At 44.2% G+C, this 22,515-nt stretch overlaps 3 protein-coding genes across 3 annotated transcripts; 2 read left to right on the top strand and 1 right to left on the bottom strand.

Moving 5' to 3' along the window:
* Window positions 1–249: 249 nt before the first annotated feature.
* On the bottom strand, window positions 250–1,251 carry LOC136479418 (uncharacterized). The gene has a single exon (XM_066477292.1). The coding sequence runs from the start codon at window positions 1,249–1,251 to the stop codon at window positions 250–252; it is 1,002 nt and encodes a 333-aa protein (XP_066333389.1).
* A 3,432-nt stretch (window positions 1,252–4,683) lies between these two features.
* LOC136483526 (uncharacterized) lies at window positions 4,684–13,854 on the top strand. The gene is made up of 6 exons (XM_066480611.1): window positions 4,684–4,976; window positions 5,889–5,974; window positions 9,141–11,789; window positions 11,878–12,087; window positions 12,176–12,291; window positions 12,573–13,854. Exons 1-6 carry the CDS (start codon window positions 4,974–4,976, stop codon window positions 12,647–12,649), a joined length of 3,141 nt encoding a protein of 1,046 aa, XP_066336708.1. The 5' UTR covers window positions 4,684–4,973; the 3' UTR covers window positions 12,650–13,854.
* Window positions 13,855–14,003: 149 nt separating this feature from the next.
* On the top strand, window positions 14,004–16,048 carry LOC136483528 (O-methyltransferase ZRP4-like). Its single transcript, XM_066480612.1, has 2 exons — window positions 14,004–15,033; window positions 15,600–16,048. Exons 1-2 carry the CDS (start codon window positions 14,242–14,244, stop codon window positions 15,897–15,899), a joined length of 1,092 nt encoding a protein of 363 aa, XP_066336709.1. The 5' UTR covers window positions 14,004–14,241; the 3' UTR covers window positions 15,900–16,048.
* Window positions 16,049–22,515: the final 6,467 nt, after the last annotated feature.

The raw sequence follows: 22,515 nt of genomic DNA, 5'->3' as shown, positions 1-22,515 counted from the left end.
CTGAACTCTTCATCAGTGTCATGGTGGCTATCTGGTTGACCTCGGCCATGCCTGCATCTTGGACAGGAGCACACGTCGGGTCAGACCTGTTCCCTATCTGCCTGTTGTCTTTTTTTCCTTCATCTGTTACATTTTCTGGGATGTACAATGAAGTACTACAAGCTTCTAGCAGCAGCCTATCATTTGAGGGCTGCTTTACAATGTCTTCCTGATCGACAGAGGCTAGAGGGTTTGTTACAAGCTGCTCTCCTAGAGATTGAAAGTTAAACTAGAACTGTTCAACTGCGCTTTGTTCGCTGTCGGCATGTTGGAGTTGCTGTTCTCTTTCATGAGCAGGTTGGCCACGCCATTGGCCACCTCCTCTATCGCCATCTGCTGCTGTGGCTGGGTAGGGGCTAGTAGCAGTGTTCCTCTCGTCGGCCCCCTTGACATGAGCCAAGAACGGGGGTCACCTTGGATGAACGGGGGGAGGCAGATCTCCTTTGAGTATCTTATCTTTTTTCCTGCTTCTGGTGCAAAACACTGGGGTTCTTTGTGCCTGATTAGACCACGGTACAAACAAAAATTTGGAAGGCGTTCGTACCGAAGTTGTGTTACCACTTCCTCCTCCGTCTCCTCATCGGTCAGGGTGATCGACTTTTGAAGAGCAGCATGCAGTGGCAGAAGAACTCTTGCTCTGATGAATTTCTCACTGACATTTTCATGAGAGTTGACATCCACCAGGAGGACATCAGCCACCTTCTCGCCCAGCTGTTTAGCGAGATTCTTGGAGAGCAAGTAGATGGGGATTTTGTGGAACTGGACCCAGATTGGTACCGTACTGAACTGGATTAGTGATGGCTCCATACCCACCTCCAGCTTGGTGACGAGGAAGGCATCGCCCCTGTATCTCCAGGGACCTCCGCGGATGGCATGTCGCATGTCTCCCTCGACGGCGAATTCCAGGATGAAGCGCCTGCCTGGAAGCGGAGTAACATTGACATCTCCCCTCGCCTTCCAGATCTTCTTCATAGTATCTATCACCTGGCACCAATTGATCATCAGCACGGACATGAACAGACCGACCGCGATGATGCAGGCATGCATGGCATTGCGAGCGTCAGTCAAGTTCACAGATAGCTTCTGGCTTGGGATCTCAGTGACAGGCCGGGAGGATTCCCCAGACCCTGCCGCTACACTCTTTGCTTTACTGGCCATGAGCGCTTGGTTCATGGTCTCTTCCTCCACCTCCTTTCCGTGGGTGCCGTCCATCAGGCAAACGGTCGAACACACTGGGCAGAGGCAAACTGGGTGGAGTATGGATTCTTTCTGTGTGGATCCTCTGCCTTGCAGCCTCCCCTTTTGAAGGCCCTTGTGATGCCCTGTTAATGGACGCATGAATACCTTCATTGCTCTCGGCAATTGCTCCACAGTCGTGCTCATCGATTTTGGGCGTTTCATCATTTCCTCCTCTGCTATCAGGGCTGGCTTTAACACCTGCATTTGTTCTCTGGGTTACTGCAGCAGTAATCGCCTCTTGAATATTAGCTTTGGATGCCTCCCAAAGGGTCGCTAGCTTCTTGATCCCTTCTCTCACTCTCTCAATTTTCTCTATTTGTTTTTGGCGGAAAGCTTAAGGCTCCATTCGTTTAGCCGGCATGACACGAGGAACTATTCCAGATGTGAAAAGTTCAATATAAATTAAGTAATAAATCCGGCCCGGAATTCTTTCCGGCTGCCAATCCCCAGGAAGCGAACGGGGCATAAGGGCTTTCACTCTCTCACTTTGGACTCTGGGGTATCGGACATGTGTATCTGGGTATGTAGGAACAGGGGCTATTACTCTCTGTTTTTGGTCTTTGGGGTATCGGACCTCGGTATCTGGGGACATAGGAACAATTATCTGGGCGGGAATCGGAACTTGAGTCTGGTTAGAGCTGGATCTCGGATCGGGAGACGAACTGGGTCGACGATCGCCTCCGGGATCGCCAAGGCACTGAAGCGTCATAGACACCCAGGCGTTTCCTTTCTGGGTAATCTCTCACTCTATATCCCATATATTTAGCTGGACGTAGTAGTTCACTTTGAAATATGATAACATCGACAGAGTTTCAAGAAATGCACTTCCAAGTATGTTTCATAGAAAATTTAATCAAACAAATTTGATACTGTAGATGTTATTATATATTTGATACAGACTCACAACCCGTGCTCATATGAGTTCTACAACCCCGTGTGTTTGTGCATGCAACAATGGCACGAAGTTCGATTCTAATACATAAATCTTTGAGACATAGGACGTTTAAATAATAGTGCAATAAGGTGTATATTCTAGACATATTTGTTAGTATATATTAGGCAAAATTATGTTTAGCATTTATGTTACGTTTTCCTCATCACAAGTTTTGAAAAGAATACTCAACACAGATGATGGAGGGAGATTGTTTGTTTCAAATTTTTGTTGCCTTCTAACAATCAAGAAGCAGACAACCCAACTGTTGAGCTAGCTTTTAAAAAGCTGAACAACTAGGTTTTTAAACAAATGAACTAAAAGATGAAAACATGTTGAGACCACCCCAACGCGACTGAAATGGTGGTTTCATAGGGTATCAGAGAGACCCGCCGAAGTAGCGGTAGCTTCGTTTGACAAAAAAACAAAGGGAGTACCTCATTTTTTTTGCGAAGGGAAGGGGGATTTATATTAAATCTTGACACTGTACATCTTCAAATTACACAGGAAAAATAAATCTGAAATAAAAAATACATAATATTCTATCTAGATTCTTCCATCGTCTTCTTCCCCAATGGCTTCCCTCGAAGGGCAGAGCCAAAGTGCAGTCCTTATGCCGAATCTAACGACCAACCCCAAAACATTGGACATGCCACAAGTTCCAACGCTTTGGAACCAGTCCAAAACGCATCTAAATCGCTGAAAGAATATCGGCAGTTGCATCGTCGGGTACGACATAGGCTGCAGCCATCACCTGGAGACCTTGAATTCCTCTTCACGATCATCGATGATGAGATCGATGACCCGGAATCGCTATCCTCGTAGGGGGCTCCCAGAAGCACCCCTCCCCTTGCAGATAAAGGCCGCAAATTGGCCACCTGCCGATAAAAATCGACGCTTGCAACGACGATCTCGTCGCGGCAATCACCGAAGTCATCGTAGGAAACACGATCCCGATCGAAAATTATCTGATTTCGCTGGAAGATTTATTAGACTAAACCTAATCAACTAGATAGAAAACTGCAGAAAAAAAAGGATGGGTCCCCTCCCCTTCTTGTATCCGGTAGACGGACCGGAGAGGAAGGAGGAGAGGGGCCCTAGGTGGGTCGGCATAGCGGCGGTGGCTCTGTACAAGGTGTACCCCTTGGTTATGTTATCTCTTATAGAGGGAGTATCTCGTTGGGGCAAGAGAAAGTCTAGCATGACCCTGCTCATTCTGGCCAAAGCATGGGAGAAGAATAAGATGGTGGCCATGAAGCTTAAATTCAACATCATGGTGCGCCACGTGTGGATGGGACGGTCTAGGCATCCATCGTCGGCGAACTGAGCTCCAGACATGGGTGAGCACAGAGGAGGAAATCAAGGTGAGTTTCTCCAATTTTGGTCATAAAGAAAGCAAAGAAGGTGGATTTTGTGATGCCAAATGGCTGACTTAGGGGGTGTAGCAGTCGATTTAGAGTACCGTTGCTAGTTTTATTTGGATTTGGTAGAAGATTTGAAAGTGAAGGGATAAAACGTCACAGGTGGTAGTGCAATTAATTAGAAAAATGGTGCTAGGAGAGGAAGACAATGGCATGGACCTGTGGTACTAACTATAACCGAGATTAGAAAATTATTATATAACTCTCAGTGTTCCCTATAGAATATTATTTGAAAGCCTTGCATCATAAAACTAATTTTTTGTATAACTTTCCTGTCTACATAACATTTTTTTTTGAAACCACAACAAAACATAAGCTTGCTTTAGTGGTAGTGGGAGAAAATTTTTTCTGGCTTTTGATGTACTTAGAGCATCGTTGGTAGGATTACCTAAAACAGGCTTCCTACTTGCCTGTTTAAATAGCCCCTATTTTAGACCTATCTTACGGTTGTCTATAACAATACTATCTAAAACGGAGCTCATATTTTATTTTCTTACAGTTTTTAGCATGTTAATCCTCCATGATATTCATTTTACCTCCACAGTTAAATAAAAAAATATTGTATATGCATAATTTAAACCAATATAGACTTAACATATTATTACAACACAATTTTAAAAATTTAAATTTCAAATCTAGGAATAAGATGTTAGGCCTTCAATAAATTTAGGAGGCCAAGTAGAAACGTAGATCTTTTTTTAATGCTTAAATATAAAGTAAAAATTAACTACAAAGTCGAGGATCTAAAATAATACTCTTAAAAGTTTGTTTGGATCTCATGGATAAAAAGAATATCTAGAAAGTGCTTCACATTTTCTTTATTATAAAATACTTTTAAATTTCTTTTGATTTTTAAGAAATAAATAGAAACTTACCCGAGGCTTGTCTCTTCGCCGATAAAATTGTCCAAAGGCTTACAAAATCGGCAACGCCGCGGCGGCCGCCGGGTGTCGCAACCGTTACTCATCGCAGCGCCACGCGTCGTGCGTGAACCGCGCATGTTGTCAACGTGTCGCGCCGAAGCTGCCGACTTCGATCCCTTCGAGAAAAAAAGTTGCTGCCTAGCTCAGCGGACCCGAGCCCGAGGACGAAGCCCACACACGCTACAGCCGCCTTCCGTTTCTGCCCTCCCCTCTCGAAGCGAGGCTCAACGCCCTCTCGCTCGCAGCGGCGGCGGCGGCGCTCACTCTGCAATCTGGTGGAGGCTGAAGCCATGGGGGAGAAGGGCGCATGGTTTTGGCAGCGCGCGCCGCATCCCTTCTGGCCTCGTTGTTGAGGCCCTCCGAAGCGCGGATCTAGACAGCGGCGAGGAGGAGCTTCTCACGGCACCGCGACACTGCGATATGGTACGGGTCCTCAGTTCCTCACTCGCGCTCCAGTTCCCACCCTCTTCATTCGTGTGGCGCGTTGATTTCTCTTCGTTATTTGGTTGGCTGATTTCTTCGGAAGAGGGTGTTTCGCGGGTTCAGCCGACCAACTCTGTGAGGGCAAGGTGTTCGAGATTATGCCGATTACATTTGCTCGGCTTCTAGTAGGACACAAATTGTGTGTCTGTTCGGGAGGGAAGGGGAATCGAATCGGGTGGAGTCGCGTTATGTTAGGCCTATCCTGTTCTTGTGCTGAATGCGTGGAATTGGGCATGGGCTGGTAGAGCCTGGTACTATTTTGAGGAGGGGCGAGGTTGAGGGCGAGCTCCTGCTCGAGGGGAGCCTTCAGATTCAGATAGTAGCCGGTGGGGTGCATGACGGAGAGGAGTCCTCAGCTCCTGGTTTTGCAGAAAAATAGTAAAATATCTCATCCTGAAACACGCTGCAGTGGTCTGTGGACCCAAACCATGGTTTCGTTGCAAGATTCAATACTGATTTCCAAATGGGACCTCACAGTTGTGACTGATCTAGGAACTGCTATTACTGCCGTGTCTCTTAAGCCTTTCCATTGTCAATGGGCAAGGAGATCGGAGCTCGAGGAGATTGTGGCAATTTCCTACACTCCGAAGCATTAGGTGGGCACCTGGAGCCCTGGATAAATATACAGTACAGAAACGTGAAACACTATTGAGAATTTTTTTTTGTTGTGTTAGATTTTGTGTATCAACTACAGTTCATATTGGTAGAATCGTGAGAAATCCTGCTGGCAAGCACCTTGCCAGGATGCAAGCACAACTTTGATATGCGCTTACTTAGGCCATGAAGGCTTGTTATTTTAAATTGGGAGGTTTTGTGAATTAACCAAATTTGCATGTTTGTACTTTTATGTAGGACTTCGTTTGTGAAGTGTGTGGTGTTGTTGGCTACAGGCAGCTTTTAGTACAATGTAGCAACTGCAAGAACGCTGCGAGGCACCTGTAACTTCTCTTTCTACTTGTTCTTCAAAGTCTTCATGTCTTCTATTTTCAAATTAAAGTTCCTAAGTAAAACAACAAAACAAATGCATGAGTTTTGATTATCTTGTCCTAATGAAGTTTGGAATTGCTTGGATGCATGATTTATTAACATTTTATAGAGAATTATTTTTTTCAATTCTGTCCTTGTTAGTCACATCCATAAGATTATCTTTGTATACTGAACTGCTTGTTTATTTGTCATTATGGTGTTCAAAAGCCTCAAATGTTTGTTAGGATTCTCATTTGAGTCCTTGAACTAATAAAAGTAACCATCTAGGTCTTTAATCAATTGCTAAATCTCATTTGGGTCCACGAACTAAAAAAAGTGACCATCTAAGTCCTCAATCTCTGTTGCGCTCGACTAAAGGTCCAAAACCCGCCACGCCACCGACAGTTGCCTATGTTGCCGTGCCAGTTGAGGTTGCAAAAAAAAACATCCCCTACCCCTCCATCTCTCTCCCCTAGCAGTCCTTGCCTCTCTTGCAATCCACCTTTATTTGTTTGTTCCATGGGTGCTGAGCGTGTGCCTTCGGAGCACAGGTGAGCATGTAGGCGTAGCCGCGAGGCCAGTACGCACAGGACCAACAGGAGGCAGAGGGAATGGACATGGAGGAGAGGGGGATGGAGGGTTCTTCTGCAAGTGGAATGAGTATGTGGGACGTGGATCAACAATTTTAAGTTCCCGGGTGCGTAGGGCATATGCCTCGATGATTTGGTGTGCTTTGGGACATCATCCCGACTCCCATCCCAAGCATTGGCCCGTCGTTGTGCCGAACCACGATTCGGAATTACCGTTCCCGGGACATGGAACCCCACTAAGACCCACGATCCATCGTGTGTCTGTGAATGGCACAACCACTGGGCATAGAAACGTGATGTGGTGGGATTTGACCTCTACTCAGGCTCATCATTAGTTGAAGGACCTAAATGGTCACTTTTTAGTTGAACTCATGTGAGAATCTACAGTAGATTGAGGACCTAGATGCTCACTTTAGTTCTATGACCTAATTGAGAGTCCATAAAAAGTTCAAAGGACTCATGGTGCATTTTACTTTTTTTTTACATTCCACTTTCTTAAGAGCCATGCAGTAAAGTCTCATTGTAATTAGGGCTTGTTTGGCGAAGCTCTAGCTCCAATACTTTTTGTAGTTACTCCTTCCTAACTATAGAAATTCTTGGAGCTGGAGCTGGAGCTGCTGGCTGACTTAGTATTGAGTTGAGCCATTCGTTTTCTCATTTTTAGATTAAACACATAGGTCTAAAGCACTTCAATTTATCATAGATTCTAAATTTTGCATGAACGTCAAACTGGAGCTTTGTGAAACAACACCTTTTAATAAGTAGTAAACTCCCAACTCCAAAAAAGGTCTATTTGTGTAGCACCCCACACCCAAAACCATTTTACATCCTAACCAATGTTCAAAAAGGCGACATTAGGCGTCCGCCTAGGCGCGACAAGGCACTAGGCGAGGGTGTCCCGCCTGGCCTAGGGGCGGACTCCTAGGCGACGCCAGCTCGTCGGCAGTGCCGGTGGGGGAGGAGCGTCTGGCAGAGGTTGCCGGTGGGGGATGAGGAGCTTCGGACGCGTGCGGCGGCGGGCGCGCACTAGAGGAGATGCCGGAGAGGGAGAGGAATCGGCGGCGGCGGCGGCTGATGCGGGAGACGAGGAAGGATGCCGGCTGTGGCTGCGACGAGGAAGGGCGACGAGTGCGGCTGGAACTGGAGAGATGGATAAGGTTGGAGACTTGATGTGGGAGATGGGCTGTACTATTGCCTCTTGTGCCTTTCTATCTATGTAAGCCAGCCTTTCTATCTATCTCAGACCACTATTCAGCTGTTTATTGTTTCTTTTGGAAGATAATATATGTATATTAGTATATATACAAAACGCCTAGAAAAACGCCTAGGCTCGCTTAGGCTCTAGTACGCTTTAGGCTATGGGTCATCGCCGAGAAATCGCCTAGTGCCTTTTTGAACATTGATCCTAACCCCACAATGTCACAATCATAACATCTTTGTTTCACTTAAAAAACTCAACCTTCGGGGGTTAAGACAATCCCCAACACTGCATAAGAAGAAGACCTTGTCACGCAGGCCTAGAAGTCCCCCGAACCCCTGCTCTACCCATACATAGCGGCACCATAGCCCATGTGAGAACGACCATGACCAGGGCCGGACCTTAGACATTTGCTTTGGGGTGGGACAAACGAGGGGATTTTTTTTAACCCTAGCCTAAAAATTCGCTCCCACGGGAGTCGAACGACCTGAGGAGTGCTACTCAAGGCACTTAACCAACTCAACTAAAGACCCTGTCGCCTTTCTCACACTTTCATCCTTGATTTGCACCAGTTTACCTAGGTGCTATGTCAGGAACTTAAAGGCTCAAGGAATCAGATCTACCTAATTATTAAGGTAAGTGCAACCCCAAAGCACACGAACACTTGGGCCACAAAGCCGCGCCAAAATGTAGGTTGTGATATTACCAATATGAACCCTTTCTCATGAACTAAGAAGAGTGGGATGTCATGACTCCCTACCACTTGCCGCGGTGCCCCACCCCATGACCAGTGGCATCCTACCACCCTATCCACCACAAAGCTAACCTCCCTTTAGTCACTAGACAAGGCATCCCTAGCCACAATAGTTTCATGTGATCTTGACATGCCATCATTCTTATCATGTGGTGTTGATTAGGCAGGGGTCCGTAAAGGATGGACTACACCTAATGCACTAGATCTGCCTCTAGCGTCAAGGACCTTCGCTGCTGCGTTGCCAGTTTCTTCATCATACAGTGTTGACCTACCTCGGGATCGTGGGTGAGAGTAGGGGAGGGGTTGAGGCCAGCAGCCCCTAACACTAGATTGCTCGTAATCTTGATGTTTCCAACACCTTGCCATTGTTTTGAACATGTCTTGGCCTTGACCATGCCCATTGAACTTTGAAAGCAAACAAGGGACTTCAAAAGAGCCTTTGCCACCTTAACACTCACCCTTCCAAAAACTTCGCTTAAACAATCAAGTTGGTAGGGTTAATTGTAGTTAATTATTCCTCATATTACATGTATACTTCTATGACCTCGAGCCATAGAAGATCTATCCCTAACTAGCATTGTTTGTGGTTTTTGTAGATATTGTTTGGATCCGGTAATTTATGACGCCTCATCATTTGAATGGTTGTGTGACGATTGCCCCCCAAAACATAATGAAGTCCTGAAATCATTAGAGTGGAATTGTGATCATAGTCACAAAGTTCCTCGGTGGAAGGGGTCAAGGAATGTGATCGAGGAACACAACATGCTATTTGAGGAAGGTTTTAACAAGGCAGGGGTGAGAATGTTCTTGCGTCTGCAGAACATGAATGATGTTCTCAAAACGAGGAGCGTTACATGGTTCCATGTTCCCGATGACTCTAGCTGTGATGACCACTACTCTATTCAATTGGGTTCTATAATTAATGAACCAAATGTGAATAGAGTAGAGGTGACCAAGGAACCCTTGTTGTGGGGGTGTCGTAGACATAGGTCGCACAAGGCAAGGTATAGTACATGGGGGTGTCGTAGACGTAGATCGCAGAAAGCAAGAAGAGAGAGTTCTGATGCCTCCACTAAACATTTTCTGAGTGCAGATACATTCAATTTTTCTGAAATGTTTGTCGTGGAAAAGTTAAAGCGCAATGATATTTTAGAGGAAGGGGAAAGTAAAAATGACCACTTATTTTATCAACCAGAAAGTGCTGATGGTTCAAGTCATTCAGCTTCTGACCTTACTGTAGAAATACAAAAGACAGCGGGTGCTGTTGGACCTACTATGAACACAATGGAGTGTCTGGACCTCTCAATGGAAAAAGATAACTGCTCTTTTTCACTGAATTGTGTTGAAGGGTTCACTCAAGGAACAAAACCTGACTTACTTCCTTTAATCAATGTTGAGAGATCCTATCCATGTGTTACGGATAGTTCTTGCCCTACAGTACCAAATATGGAGCAAAAAGATGATGTATTGGAAAATGCGGAACAACCTCATCCTTCGGAGATGGTTAATCCTGATGGTACAAGCCATTCACCTGTGGGCCGTGCATTAGAAATCGAAGAACGAGGAGCGGAGGCTGGCTTATGTTCTTCAGTTGAAGATGTTGAGGAGCAAGTAGACGGTTCTGGTCCTGCATCAGAAAGTTGGGAGCAACCTGTTCCTTTGAAGGTGGTCATACTCAGACCATGGCATGATGTGCCATATAGCATCCTAAGATCAAAGCCTCCTTCAAACTACTCACAGTCAATGCAAGGATCAGATCTATATGTTGGAAATATGGATGTCTTGGATCCTTCGAAGGAGTGGTTGGACTCAAGGTTAAAACTTGATGAACAAGGAGCGGAGCCTGGCTTATTTGCTTCAGTTGAATATGTTGAGCAAACCCATCCCAATTTTACTGATAAAACTAGTCCTATATGGTCAAGTGAGGAGCAAGTAGATGGTTCTAGTCCTACGTCAGAAAGTTCGGAGCAACCTGATCTGTTGGAGGTGGTTAGACCATGGGATGATGCGCCAAATAGTATCCTAAGATCGAAGCCTCCATCAAACTACTCACAGCCAATGCAAGGATCAGATCTAGATGTTGGGAATATGGATGTCTTGGATCCTTCCAAGGAGCGGATGGACTCAAGGTTAATGTCAAATACTGTAGAGCCATCAAGTTCTTCAAATGGAGGAGGCACATCTGTTGAGAAAAACAATACTGAAAAAACAGAATGCTTGTCAGGCATGGACACTGTCACCCCTGAACTGGATAATGTCCAAGGATCAAATCCCTCAGCAGAACCATCAAGTTCCTCAAATGGAGGAGCCTCAGCTGTTGAAAGAAACAGTGCTGAAATGACAGAATGCTTGTTAGGCATGGGAACTTTGACCCCTGCACTGCATAATGTCCAGGCATTAAATCCCTCGACACCAAAAGAATGCTTGGTTTCTAACACAGACAACTCAGATGAATCGAATAGGTCAGATGAAGTTCATCGCAGTTGCAATGATTTGAACGGAAGTTACTATCCCAAGCCAGTGCTGAAGGGAAGAATCTCCAAAATGATGTACCCAAGACTTTGGTTTCAAATGCCAAAAATGTGGCTTGTAGGCAAACATCACAAATGGAAGATGCCATTGCCTTCCAAGCATGTTAGTCCATGTAAGGCAACAAAAAGTAGCTTCAGAAAGCAATATAAAGGGCCAAACAGACATATTCCACGTCATACTAAACATCAGAAAACCAAGCTCGTTATGAAGGACAGATATACAGATCCTGCACATATAAGAAGTTGTAGGCCATCAAAGCAAATTGATCGTACTTGCTCAAGTGCTTCCTTGGATTTATCTCCAAAAACTAAGGAAGTGAATGATGCCAATGATGCAGAACCAAGATGTTCTAAATCTGTAAGAACTTTTGAGAATGTCATGACCAAGAAAAGAAAACGGCCTATTTTATCATATGATGAAGATGCCAAGGCAATGCAGATGGAAGTGAGGATGCGCAGGAGACACGTGAAAAGTCATGTGATGAAGCAGCAAAGATCCGCAGAAAATTCTGAGGAAGCAATGACTCCAGGAAATTCAAATAATCAACATGCCAATGATGATATGAAGGCAAGGAAGCAGAGAAGGGCCAACAAAGATAAAAAAGCACCTCTAGGGAATGCTAGTGTTCCATGCACACGGAATGATGCTGCATGGTTAGCATCAGATCAGCAAAGCTTTATTTGCACGAGACCCATTGATAAACCTTTCTGGACGTATGTTAGATGCCTTTAATCCCATTCTAAAGCATTTCAATATTTTTCTCTCTGCAGTGCTAATGTTTCTCACGTTTTATGCTGATAGTGGAATCATGAAGATTGGCCAGGAGTATATTTCATTGGCTGCACACCTGTCAAATCAAGCATGCAAGGAGGTGCAGGAATTATCACTATCATTACCAGCACTAATGAAAGTAACAAAGCATTCGAAGTTGAAAGCCTGGCCAGGGAGGTGGAAGGCATCAGAACCAACTGCTGAATGCATTGGCTTGTATTTCTTCTCAGATAATATGAGGTGCGTGACCTACGGTCCTACTGTATGGACAATTGCTTGTTTTGTATTTTCAGGTACATGGTTTAAAATGTACTTGTTGCTTTTGTAGGGAACTGGATCAACTAGTGCATTATCTCACTGATCATAGCTTAGTTCTAAAATATGTCGTTGGCTTTGCCAAGCTGCTGATCTTCCCTTCTGTTTTCCTACCAGAGCAATGTCAAAGTAAGTACCATGTTGCCGATTTTACAATGTTTACAAATATCATGGAATCATGGATATGATATGATATGGCAGTGCTCCTGTTTTAAATTTGCAACCATGAACTTTGATGACAATGTGCCTCGGTGCAGTTTTGCATTATATTCCTTCTACTGTCCATTAGTGCACTTAAAAAGTTATTTACTTTCTTGCTGTTGATTTCTAGTAGTTTAAGAGTTCAGACAGCTTTACTTTGTTCTATGGCCAATATTTTCAGTTTACTTATCAACCCCCGTCTTTTGTAGCGTTCCAAGGGAAACACTATCTGTGGGGAGTGTTCAAGCCCAGGATGGGTACTGGGAAAACAGGTGCCGCAGGGTAACAAAAGGTTTGTACATCACATGGGTGCAAAGTGACACCCTGGTCCAAGAAATGCCTGTTTTGAAGGGTATCACAACATCAAAGAGACAACAGCTGCCAAGCGCTGTCCATGGCTTTTGCAGTGAGACCGACCCCTGTGATCATAGGAAGCCCCGCGCAAATTCAGAGAGCTCCCCCTACCCAAGCTGTCTGGCCTTGTCACCGTGCAGACGACAAGGTCAGAACACTACATTTGGGAGCTGGAAGATGAAGGTGCATTGGTGGTTTCTCTGAACTTTTGAAAGGGTTGGCGAAGGCCTGTCCTGTAACAATCAGAATTCAGAATTCAGAATAACGCTCTGTAAAGATCACGGCCTGAAACAGTGATGTAGCAAGTAGGATCAGGATTCAGAATAACCAGCGACAATCACGCTCCGGCTTCTGAAGCGTAGCTGTAACCTTTTGTTGATGTTCAGGCTGAGAGCTAGATTGTCTTTTAACCACGTTTTAACACTGAAGACGTTCCTGTGCCTGCAGCCCTAACCTAAGATGTATCATGCATCAAGTGGTGGTGGTGGTGCTGCTACTATGAAAGGTCTAGCCAAAATTATGTTTCTGTGTTCTGTACTGCTGTTTGCGTTGTGGTTTTAAGCTCGACATGGCTAATAGATTTTCTGCTCCAAAGATACGGTTGTATAAAATGTAAATGTAAATGCTTTTCTGCAATGGTTTTAAACTCCAAAATGTTTATAAACTGACCTGAGATATGAAGTGCCGCTCATTCGCTTATTCAAGAAAACCACATACTATGTAGGGACTCTAGTTATTAAATAAGACTTGGACGTGTCGCGTCCAATGCAATCCAATCAGTGCACTGCCTCCAGGGAGTAGGGACAGGAGTTGCTTTCTCGAGTTACACGTTCCTGATGTCTGAAGTCTGAGCCGTATCTGCTGTCAAAGATCTTAGATCTAAGATCCAAATCCAGAAACAAGAAAGGTGCACGCCCATGTGCAGAATGGGTGCAGACTACAAAGCCGGAATGGGTGAGATCCTGACCGAATTCTGGCCAATAGCCGAACTGTCACATTGGCATGATCCAAGCAAGAGGGGGCATGGAGCTCTGCTGTGACATGTCCGGTTGTCCTTGGCTCTTGGTCAGAACAGGGGATATTCATTCACGTTGCTTTCTCGATTTACACGTGAGTTGATGGGGAACCACTGATCGATTTGGGGCATGTTTAGATCCATTAGCACTAAAAATTAGCTAGCTAAATAGCTAACAGTTGTTAATTTTCATGGTAGTACAGTTTATTAGGTGTTGAGATGACACAGATGGGCCAGCAGTTGCCTTATCTTGCTCACCAGGTATGGAAAAGCGAAAAGTGGACATACTTTGTCATAGTTGTAAATTGTAATCCACTTCTTGTCTCAATTCAGGTGGTAGATGTTTTGCACTATGAATAGAGATCAAGGCAAAAGTACAGTTCTACGCTACTGTCAAACATAAGCCTATATATAGAGATGTAGCTAGCCTAGTAGCCTACATGTCCTCCTATATATCCAACATAGCTATAATAAGCTAATAACAAAGCAATCGACACCATTACGCCACCATGGGGTCCATCACGGAGCAACATTGCTCTGATCAGCAGGCCTTGCTCGACGCTCAGCTCGAGCTCTGGCACAGCACGTTTGCCTTCATCAAGTCCATGGCGTTCAAGTCCGCGCTGGAGCTTGGCATCGCCGATGCCATCCATTGCCATGGCGGCACTGCCACCCTCACCCAGATGGCCACCAAGGCCGCGCTCCACCCGTCCAAGATCTCATGCCTGCGCAGGCTCATGCGCGTCCTCACAGTCGCCGGCATCTTCAGCATCGCCAAGAATTCGTCGTCTGACGATGGTGACCACGTCTACGGCCTCACTCCGGCATCTCGACTTCTTGTCGGCTCGTCACAGAACTTGACTCCAACACTGAGCCTGATCCTTAACAACATCTTCGTGTCCCCGTTCCTTGATCTTGGCACGTGGTTCGAGCACGAGCTGCCGGCGACAGACCTGCCCCTGTTCGAGTTGTCGCACGGGAAGAACGTGTGGGACGTCGTCGGCCACGACCCGTCCATGAGCCAGCTCTTCAACGCTGGAATGGTCGCGGACACCCGCTTCCTCATGGACATCGCCATCAAGGAGTGCGGTGGCGTCTTCCAGGGGATAAGCTCCCTGGTCGACGTTGGCGGGGGCCATGGTGCGGCGGCGCAGGCCATCTCAGTGGCGTTCCCTGGCATAGAGTGCACCGTGCTGGATCTTCCACACGTCGTCGCCACCGCTCCCGCTTGTGCCGGGCTCAGTTTCGTTGCTGGTGACATGTTTGAGGCCATTCCACCAGCGAATGCAGTCTTCCTCAAGGTATATATCTTCTACTTCTAGCTAATTTCACATTTTGTATAGCTTATTATGAGGTAGGTCGAATATTCAATCCTCATAATTCAGAACAAGAGTTTACAGGACCTGGTCCTCAGGTGTAACCTTCAAATTAATCAAATATGAAAAGTTTATGAGATGTGACTTCAGCACAGTTTATGGAAAAAGTATGTTCAAGTAGTTTTCAACCTTAAGTGACATGACTTCTACCAACAGTACTAGAAACTGATAGTTCATACTTCATACAGAACATATATAGGAAGTATGGAAGGTACTCTCTCCATTTCAAATTATAAGTCATTCCAACTTTCTTGGAGAGTTAAAGCATATCAAATTTGACCAAAATTATAGAGAAAATTACAAATATTTATGACATCAAATAGGTATACTATGAATTTGGTCAAACTTGAAATGCTTTGACTCTCCAAGAAAGTTGGAATGACTTATAATTTGGAATTGAGGGAGTATGTACTAGTAGTCTAGTATCTCTGATTTAATGTTAAGGAACCACTTAACCAGGAATAACACTGCCTCTTGATTTCTTATTTCAGTGGATTATGCACGATTGGGGTGACTCTGAGTGTGTCACGATATTAAGGAACTGCAAGAAAGCTATACCACCACGAGATGCAGGCGGCAAGGTGATCATAGTAGATACCGTGGTTGGTGCAGGGCCTCCAAATCTTAAGAATAGGGAGACACAGGTCATGTCTGATCTTTTCTTCATGATTGTCAACGGCACTGAGAGAGATGAGCAAGAATGGAGGAACATTATCTTTGAAGCTGGTTTCAGTGACTACAAAATTGTACCAGTTTTAGGTGTTCGATCAATCATCGAGCTCTACCCCTGAAATCCAGTTTCCTCCGCCTCACCTATCTGTTGAATGCTTTGATGTGTGGATATGTGTTATTTTTTTCTTTAACAACAGTGTGGATGTGTGTTTAAATTCGTATATATATACTCACTAAAAGATGGTATATATATGCATGTATGCAAGTGTTTGAACCATTATTATGTCTCTAAACTAAAAGGAGTTCATGTTTTTTTTTTCAAATTTAAGGAATGTTGCATCTATTCTTTCTAAGGAATATTGTATCTAAGGAATGAATTCCAGGATTTTCAGAATGATGTCTTCAGCTTATGTTCCAGAATTGGTGAGAAATACACTTGGTCTTGGGGATCAACTTCCTATAATTCCAGAAAGTTCTACAAATATAACTTTCAGTCTTTGCGACCTCCTCCACCTTTGAAATGGATTTGTTACCTCTTCGCCCTCGTCTCCTGGCAACTATGGAAGGAACGGAACGCAAGATGTTTCCGGGAATCGACATCGTCCGTCGGCGACCTACTGCACATCATCAAGAACGAAGCCGACCGATGGATTCAGGCCGGAGCAAGCGGGCTACGTTCGCTAGCGCAAGGCTAGGTCCTTGTCAGGATAGACATGGATTATGGTTGTTGTTTTTTCCATAATGTAGCGTCCGCAGAAAAACTAACTAACGGCCGGGAATGCAACTCTTGTATTATAAACTCTTTCTTCTAATACAATGATATGCACACTCGTGCGTATTCGAGAAAAAAAAATGTATGCCAAAGCTCAAGTTCTTCCTTTGTTGTTCTTCAATGACAGACTGAACATGTAAAATTTTGAGAAGAAAGAATTGTTTTCTGGAGGAAGGTTATGACTGTGTCCTATGTTTGGATGGTCTGGAAGAAACTTGTTCTCATCTTTTCTTCCAATGTAGCTCCAGTGTCACCTATTGTTTTTTCTTGGAGTTCAGTGGAATCTTGAGTTAGGCTTCCTGGGGATGTTTCACCAAGCAAACACTTCTTTTCTCAAACCTTTCTTCATGGAAGTGTTCATAATAGTAGCTTGGTGAGTTGGTGTATTTGGAAGCAGCGAGGAAAGTGCCTAATGAGGATGATTGGAAAGCAACCTTCAGGGCTTAAGTTACACTTACCTAAACGAATCAAGCCTACTCTTCACAATAGTGTCATGAATTGGTTAAACTCTTTATAAACCGTGGCTTCTACTCTCTTTTAGCTTTATAGGATTCTTGTTGCTTTGCAACAGTTCTCGTTATTAGTTAGTTTTCTTCCCCTTTTCTGTCTGTGTGCGCGGTTGTTAGCTGCTAGCTAACTTTGCTGTAATTTCAGTGCTTTCCAAGATCTAAAATGGTGATTGTTCAGCATACAAGTTAAATAAGATATATATATCAAAAGCGACATACATCATGTAGCAGCAAACATAAATGCAAACAATAGATTAATCGGTGGATTACATGGGGGTGCTCCTATCATGTAGTGTCTTTATATAGGCCCCTACCTTGGCGATTAATTTTTGTAATAATCCATCTAACATACTAGGAGGTGTCCCTCTCCTCCTAGCGTTTCGGATAGTTGATTTCTAGGCTAGGGCTGGCGATTGCGCACGACTAGGGCCAACGTTTAAGCGCCTAAACAATCACATCGAGAAAGCGAATATCATCCCACAGCTCAATCCTCAACTCAACCATCCTGTATTCTTATAATTTAGCAAATAGCAAAGCAGTACTGGAGCCTAGACCGTGGAGTGCTAGACTGCTGGTTGCTTTTTAGATAAAGGGAAATTTATTTCATCAAGCAAATGAAAAACATCCCGGTTTCAACATCATGAGATGTGTGCGACCGTAAATTATTACAAAGCTATTGCTAAACCTCCATCCATATCTGGCGGAGATCTCCATTGTCGAAATTTCCAGTAGAAGGCATGCATTACGCAACAAGCTGCATTTCTCCTCCTTTTGGAACAGTGATCATGTCCAGATCCAATGTGTACCCCTGCATAAAAGACGAAGTGGGTATGTTATCAAAAACAATATCATTCCGACTTAACCATATTGCCCAACACATGGCACTTACCCCTACTAGAACTAAGAGTTTTTTACTTGTCGTGCCATGCTCCAAACATGTGTGTCACACTTATGGGAGGCCCAAGGCCAAAAGTTAACTGAACCACTCGCCAGATGAACTTACCAAGGACACAATCAAAAAATAGATGTTGTATAGTGACGAGACTCAAACATAGGGATATGCTAAGTCCTAGGATAAGAAGTACCCGACCGATCCCTCCAGGATCGTTCGGGGCTCGGGGTGTAGCATCCGGTTTTAAGGACAAAACCAGATACATAGCATATGTGAGCATAGGAAGTCAAATCTTACCTATAGCTACAAATAAGGGTAATATAAATAGACAATGTTTAAATACATAACGTATTAGTATAAAGAATATAACCTCAGAGTATAGACAACGGAAAGACAACTCTGATCTTCGGGTGAAGACTCCAATTCCACAGGGACAACTGACTGGTTGATCACGAGCCTAATTCCTCCAAACTCTAGCAATCTAGTGCCCATCCGGGATTTTTATCCAAATAATTTGAAAAATAAAGCAAGCGTAAGTATATATCGTACACAACAAATATAATATGGGGTTCATGAGGCTCAAAAGGCTGGACACTGGTTCAACTGCGATTAGCTTTTAATGAGTCATGATTTTAGCAATTGAGTAACAACAAGTTTATCACAAGCCCATATAAACACATGATCAGGTAAACATGAATAATGAATAGCATAAACAGTAATCATTAGTGAGCATCTTCATCGTTCGTATTATCAGTGTTCATCATCTATTTCGTAAATGTTCCAAGGCCGCTCGTGACCGTGAGCACGACTGATATACCAATTTTACACTCTGCAGAGGTTGTACACTTTCACTATGAGTCGTGATTTACCCTTTCGCCCAAGGTGATCAGCCTATTGACCCACTACCAAGGAAGGTCAGCAGGGTTCACTATGAAGCCTTTCAAAGGTTCGTCTAACAAGTTAGGGCCATTAGATTCACTTGGCAAACAGATATATGAACCCCCTGTCGAATGGCACAATTCCATCACGGCTATACACATAAGAGTAGAGGTTGTCCTATACCCGATTCGTCAAGCCATTCTTATGCCAATAAAGATAACCACTAACAAGCTAGAAAAGGTCCCCATATTGAGCTAAAGCCAGAGCCATATAGCCCTCACAGTTGTACTGTAAGTCTCGGATGATCACTTACAAATAAGTCCTTAGGGAGAGGAATCTAGAGCACCATAAAAATAGCCCAATACTCTAGCCCCCTTGATTCCATGTTGCTAAAAGCATCTTTTAATGTTTATTGTATATTCCATTAGTCAAGTTACAAGATCATGGTTATAGTTGAGCACTAGCATCATACTACCCAATGCAATAACCCATATGAATCAAGGCACAAGGTACAAAGTACTAGAAAATCATACTAGCATCATACTACCCACCGGCCAGATCCACCTCAGGACGGGCTCGTCGTTGCCGTCCCACGAGCCACCGCGCTCAACGCCCCGCGCCCCGTGCTAGAGGATCGGAAGAGAGAGAGAGGAGGGAGAGGGAGGGATCGGTGGGAGAGAAGAGAGGGAGGGAGAGCGCCGTGCTGGTGGATATGCAGTGGAAGGAGATGGTGACAGGAGGAGACGGGAGGAGAGAGGCTCGCGATAGGAGAGGAGTGACTGCGGCGCTATCGGTGGAGAGGAGTGAGTGAACTGAAACCCTAAACTCCTAAAGTGCTCATTTTATATGGAGACCAGTTATTGGGCCTCGCCCTGGGCCTGTTGGGCCTCGGCCATTTACCGTGGCGGGCGTCTTAACACGTCCACCACGGAAAATACATATTTTTCGTGGCGGGCATCTTAAGACGCCCGCTACGGTAAATCGATTTACCGTGACGGGTAAAAGTGCCCGCCACGGTAAATAAAAAATGCCCGCCGCGGTAAATCGTGGCATTTACCGCAGCGGGCGAAAATAGGTGACCGCCACGGAGTGCAAAAATGCAACGCTGCGCATAATCTTTTGTGTAGTAGTGTACGCATCGCTACGAACACACAGTCGCAAGTGACACGCTAATCAGAGCTACGGTTTGAAAGAAACGGCTACCAAAAGATCTACTCATAAGAGAAAATATAAAACTATAAACTTCATGTGTTTTAACTATATAAAAGCATATATAAATCGAATTAAATCAAATTTAGATTTGAATTATAAAACTAAAGTAAAACAAATCATATCTTATTTATAAAATGTAGTTGCATAATTATTATTCAAGTTAGAGCTTAAACCATGAAATTCTAGAGTAATTAACATAGTAAAAATTATTACTAACGTGTAGATTACATCGTTACGAATCCAACGCAACTTGAACGGGTCAAAACGGGGCTAAAACATAGAAGATGTGAATTAAACAAGATTTCCTTTAGTAAAATAATAGATTAAATCTAATCTAGAAATTAAAAGTTGAAAACATATCTACCAGTAGTATGAACAAGTAGATTACAGAATTACGAACCTAACGCAAGTTGAATGGGTGAAATCGGAGTTAAAACGGAGAAAATATGGCTAAAACAAGATTAGTGGCAAAACTGTAAATAGGTGAAAACGTATTTTGGATCTAAACCGAAGAAACTACGCTTTCCAAAGAAGAAACCGTATCTTGAATTTGCACATTGGACTGCGGGTTCTATAAACAAAAACTCGAGGGCTCTTTAGAAAATATACAAGGACCGCGGGTTGAAATATAAATAGTTGTAAGGGGTTTTTTGTAAAAACACCAGCGAAGGGGTATGCTCTAATCCTGGCCCTTGATCTTAGATCGGACGGACGAAATTGAATCGGGTGGGGGAGATGACTGGCGACAAGGTCGGTGGTGAGGTTAGACGGCGGCGCCATGACCAGAACAGGCGGTGCAAGGGGTTTATGTCCCACGGTCCATGATTAACCGAACCGAGAGCACCAAAAGAACAAGGAGATGACGGCGAGCTTGGCTAGGTGGTTTACCTCGATGTGGGGCAGACGGAGACGACATGGTGCACGGCGAGGGGGACGGCGTAAGCGGCGGCCTAGGTCTGCGATGGCTCGGTGTCTCGACGAGGCCAGCTGCAGTTCCGAAGCGTGGGATGGAGGCGGCGGGCACGGGGCTAGGTATTTATGAGGCGGGGCAGCTTAGACAGCAAGGCAACGGACGGCGTGGCCGCAGCGGAGTCGGGCGGCGGCGGTGGAGTCTGGTTCGGCGATGGCATGAGGAAGAGGAAGCGGCTGATAGGCGGGGCCACATCGTCAGCGAGAGAGATCAGGAAGGCGCGACACGGCAGCGGCGGGCTAGGCCAGGGCGTGCGCTGCTGGGTCGGCAGCAGCGGAGTTACAGAGGTAGGCCGAGGGAAAGGAAGCGGGCCGCGCGGGAAAAGAAAAGGATGGGAGAAGCAATGGGCCGGCTTGGGCTGCCAGCGGGAAAGAGAGGGAAGGAGTAAAATTCCCTTTTTTATTTCAAAACCTACTTCAAATATGAACCAAACCAAATTTGAATAGAGTTTCAAATATACTTTTCAACTTAATAAGAAATTTTGGTAAGTTCTCAAAAATAAATTTTACAACCTTTTTAAATTCTTTTATTTTGCAATTCCCTTTTCCCCTCTTTTCTTTTACTTCAAAGCCATTTTCAAATTTATTTTTCAAAAGCATTTTGAATGTTTTCAATTTGAATCAAATCCACACAATTCAAAGAAACAAATGCACCGGCATGTATGCACAAACATGTAGCTACCTTATGATGAATTTTAATTTAATGAAAATTTTTATTTTCCTATATTTCATGAGCACAAAATTCAGAAATAGATCATTTTAAACCTATTTTCAAAAGTGGCAAATTTTGGGGTGTTACAATTCTACCCCCCCTAAGATGAATCTCATCCTCGAGATTCGGAAGACGTCGACTAGGAGATAAGAATACTCTGTCTTTGAATTCTTCTTTACTTCCTCACGTAGTTCCATCTTCTTGATAAGGATCTCACTTTACTTTGTATACCTGTTAATCTTACTCCAAATAACTTGCTAAACTGATTCCCAGATTCTGACAGGTACTCCAACAATACTCTGGTAACTCCAATCACTAGGCCACCTTTTCTATAATACCAATTCTCTTCCTTAAAATATCCACCTTCCAACAAAACCTGATGAATCTCTTGGTTAGAAAGAAATTCTACTACCAATCTTCAAAACATTAATGATTCCGGTTAAGTTGCTCGAACTTGGAATACAATTCTTAGTCCTTGGTGTCACCCGAACCTTCTTAGCACAATTCTCCGTTGCTAAGGTCATCGGCCATGACTTTTGCTTCTCCAAGTGATAGCACTTTTTCAAGTCATAATCAATTTCATTCCAACGAGGATAACACAAGCTCAAAACCATCTTAGTCAAGATGTCCTATAGATTCTCGTGATCCTCCTAAATGTCACTTTTACGCCCTAGAAGATAGCACTTCCATGCTCCACAATGGATAACTCCACATAACATGTTAGGTAGTTCAACTCACGCTTCCTTAATTTACTTAATGAACAAGCCACTACTTTTCTTCTGGTTTAAGG

Source organism: Miscanthus floridulus, chromosome 9, assembly GCF_019320115.1.
Source record: "Miscanthus floridulus cultivar M001 chromosome 9, ASM1932011v1, whole genome shotgun sequence".
Taxonomy (NCBI): Eukaryota; Viridiplantae; Streptophyta; class Magnoliopsida; order Poales; family Poaceae; genus Miscanthus; species Miscanthus floridulus.
This window is presented reverse-complemented; position numbering and strand designations above follow the sequence as displayed.

Bases quoted from the DNA above. Each gene is read 5' to 3' on its own strand.
- LOC136479418 (XM_066477292.1), bottom strand. From the start codon at position 1,251: ATGGACGGCACCCACGGAAAGGAGGTGGAGGAAGAGACCATGAACCAA.
- LOC136483528 (XM_066480612.1), top strand. From the start codon at position 14,242: ATGGGGTCCATCACGGAGCAACATTGCTCTGATCAGCAGGCCTTGCTC. The intron at 15,034-15,599 runs GTATATATCTTC...TTCTTATTTCAG, and splicing joins CGAATGCAGTCTTCCTCAAG to TGGATTATGCACGATTGGGG.
- LOC136483526 (XM_066480611.1), top strand. The intron at 12,088-12,175 runs GTGCGTGACCTA...TTGCTTTTGTAG, and splicing joins TTCTTCTCAGATAATATGAG to GGAACTGGATCAACTAGTGC. The intron at 12,292-12,572 runs GTAAGTACCATG...CGTCTTTTGTAG, and splicing joins CCTACCAGAGCAATGTCAAA to CGTTCCAAGGGAAACACTAT.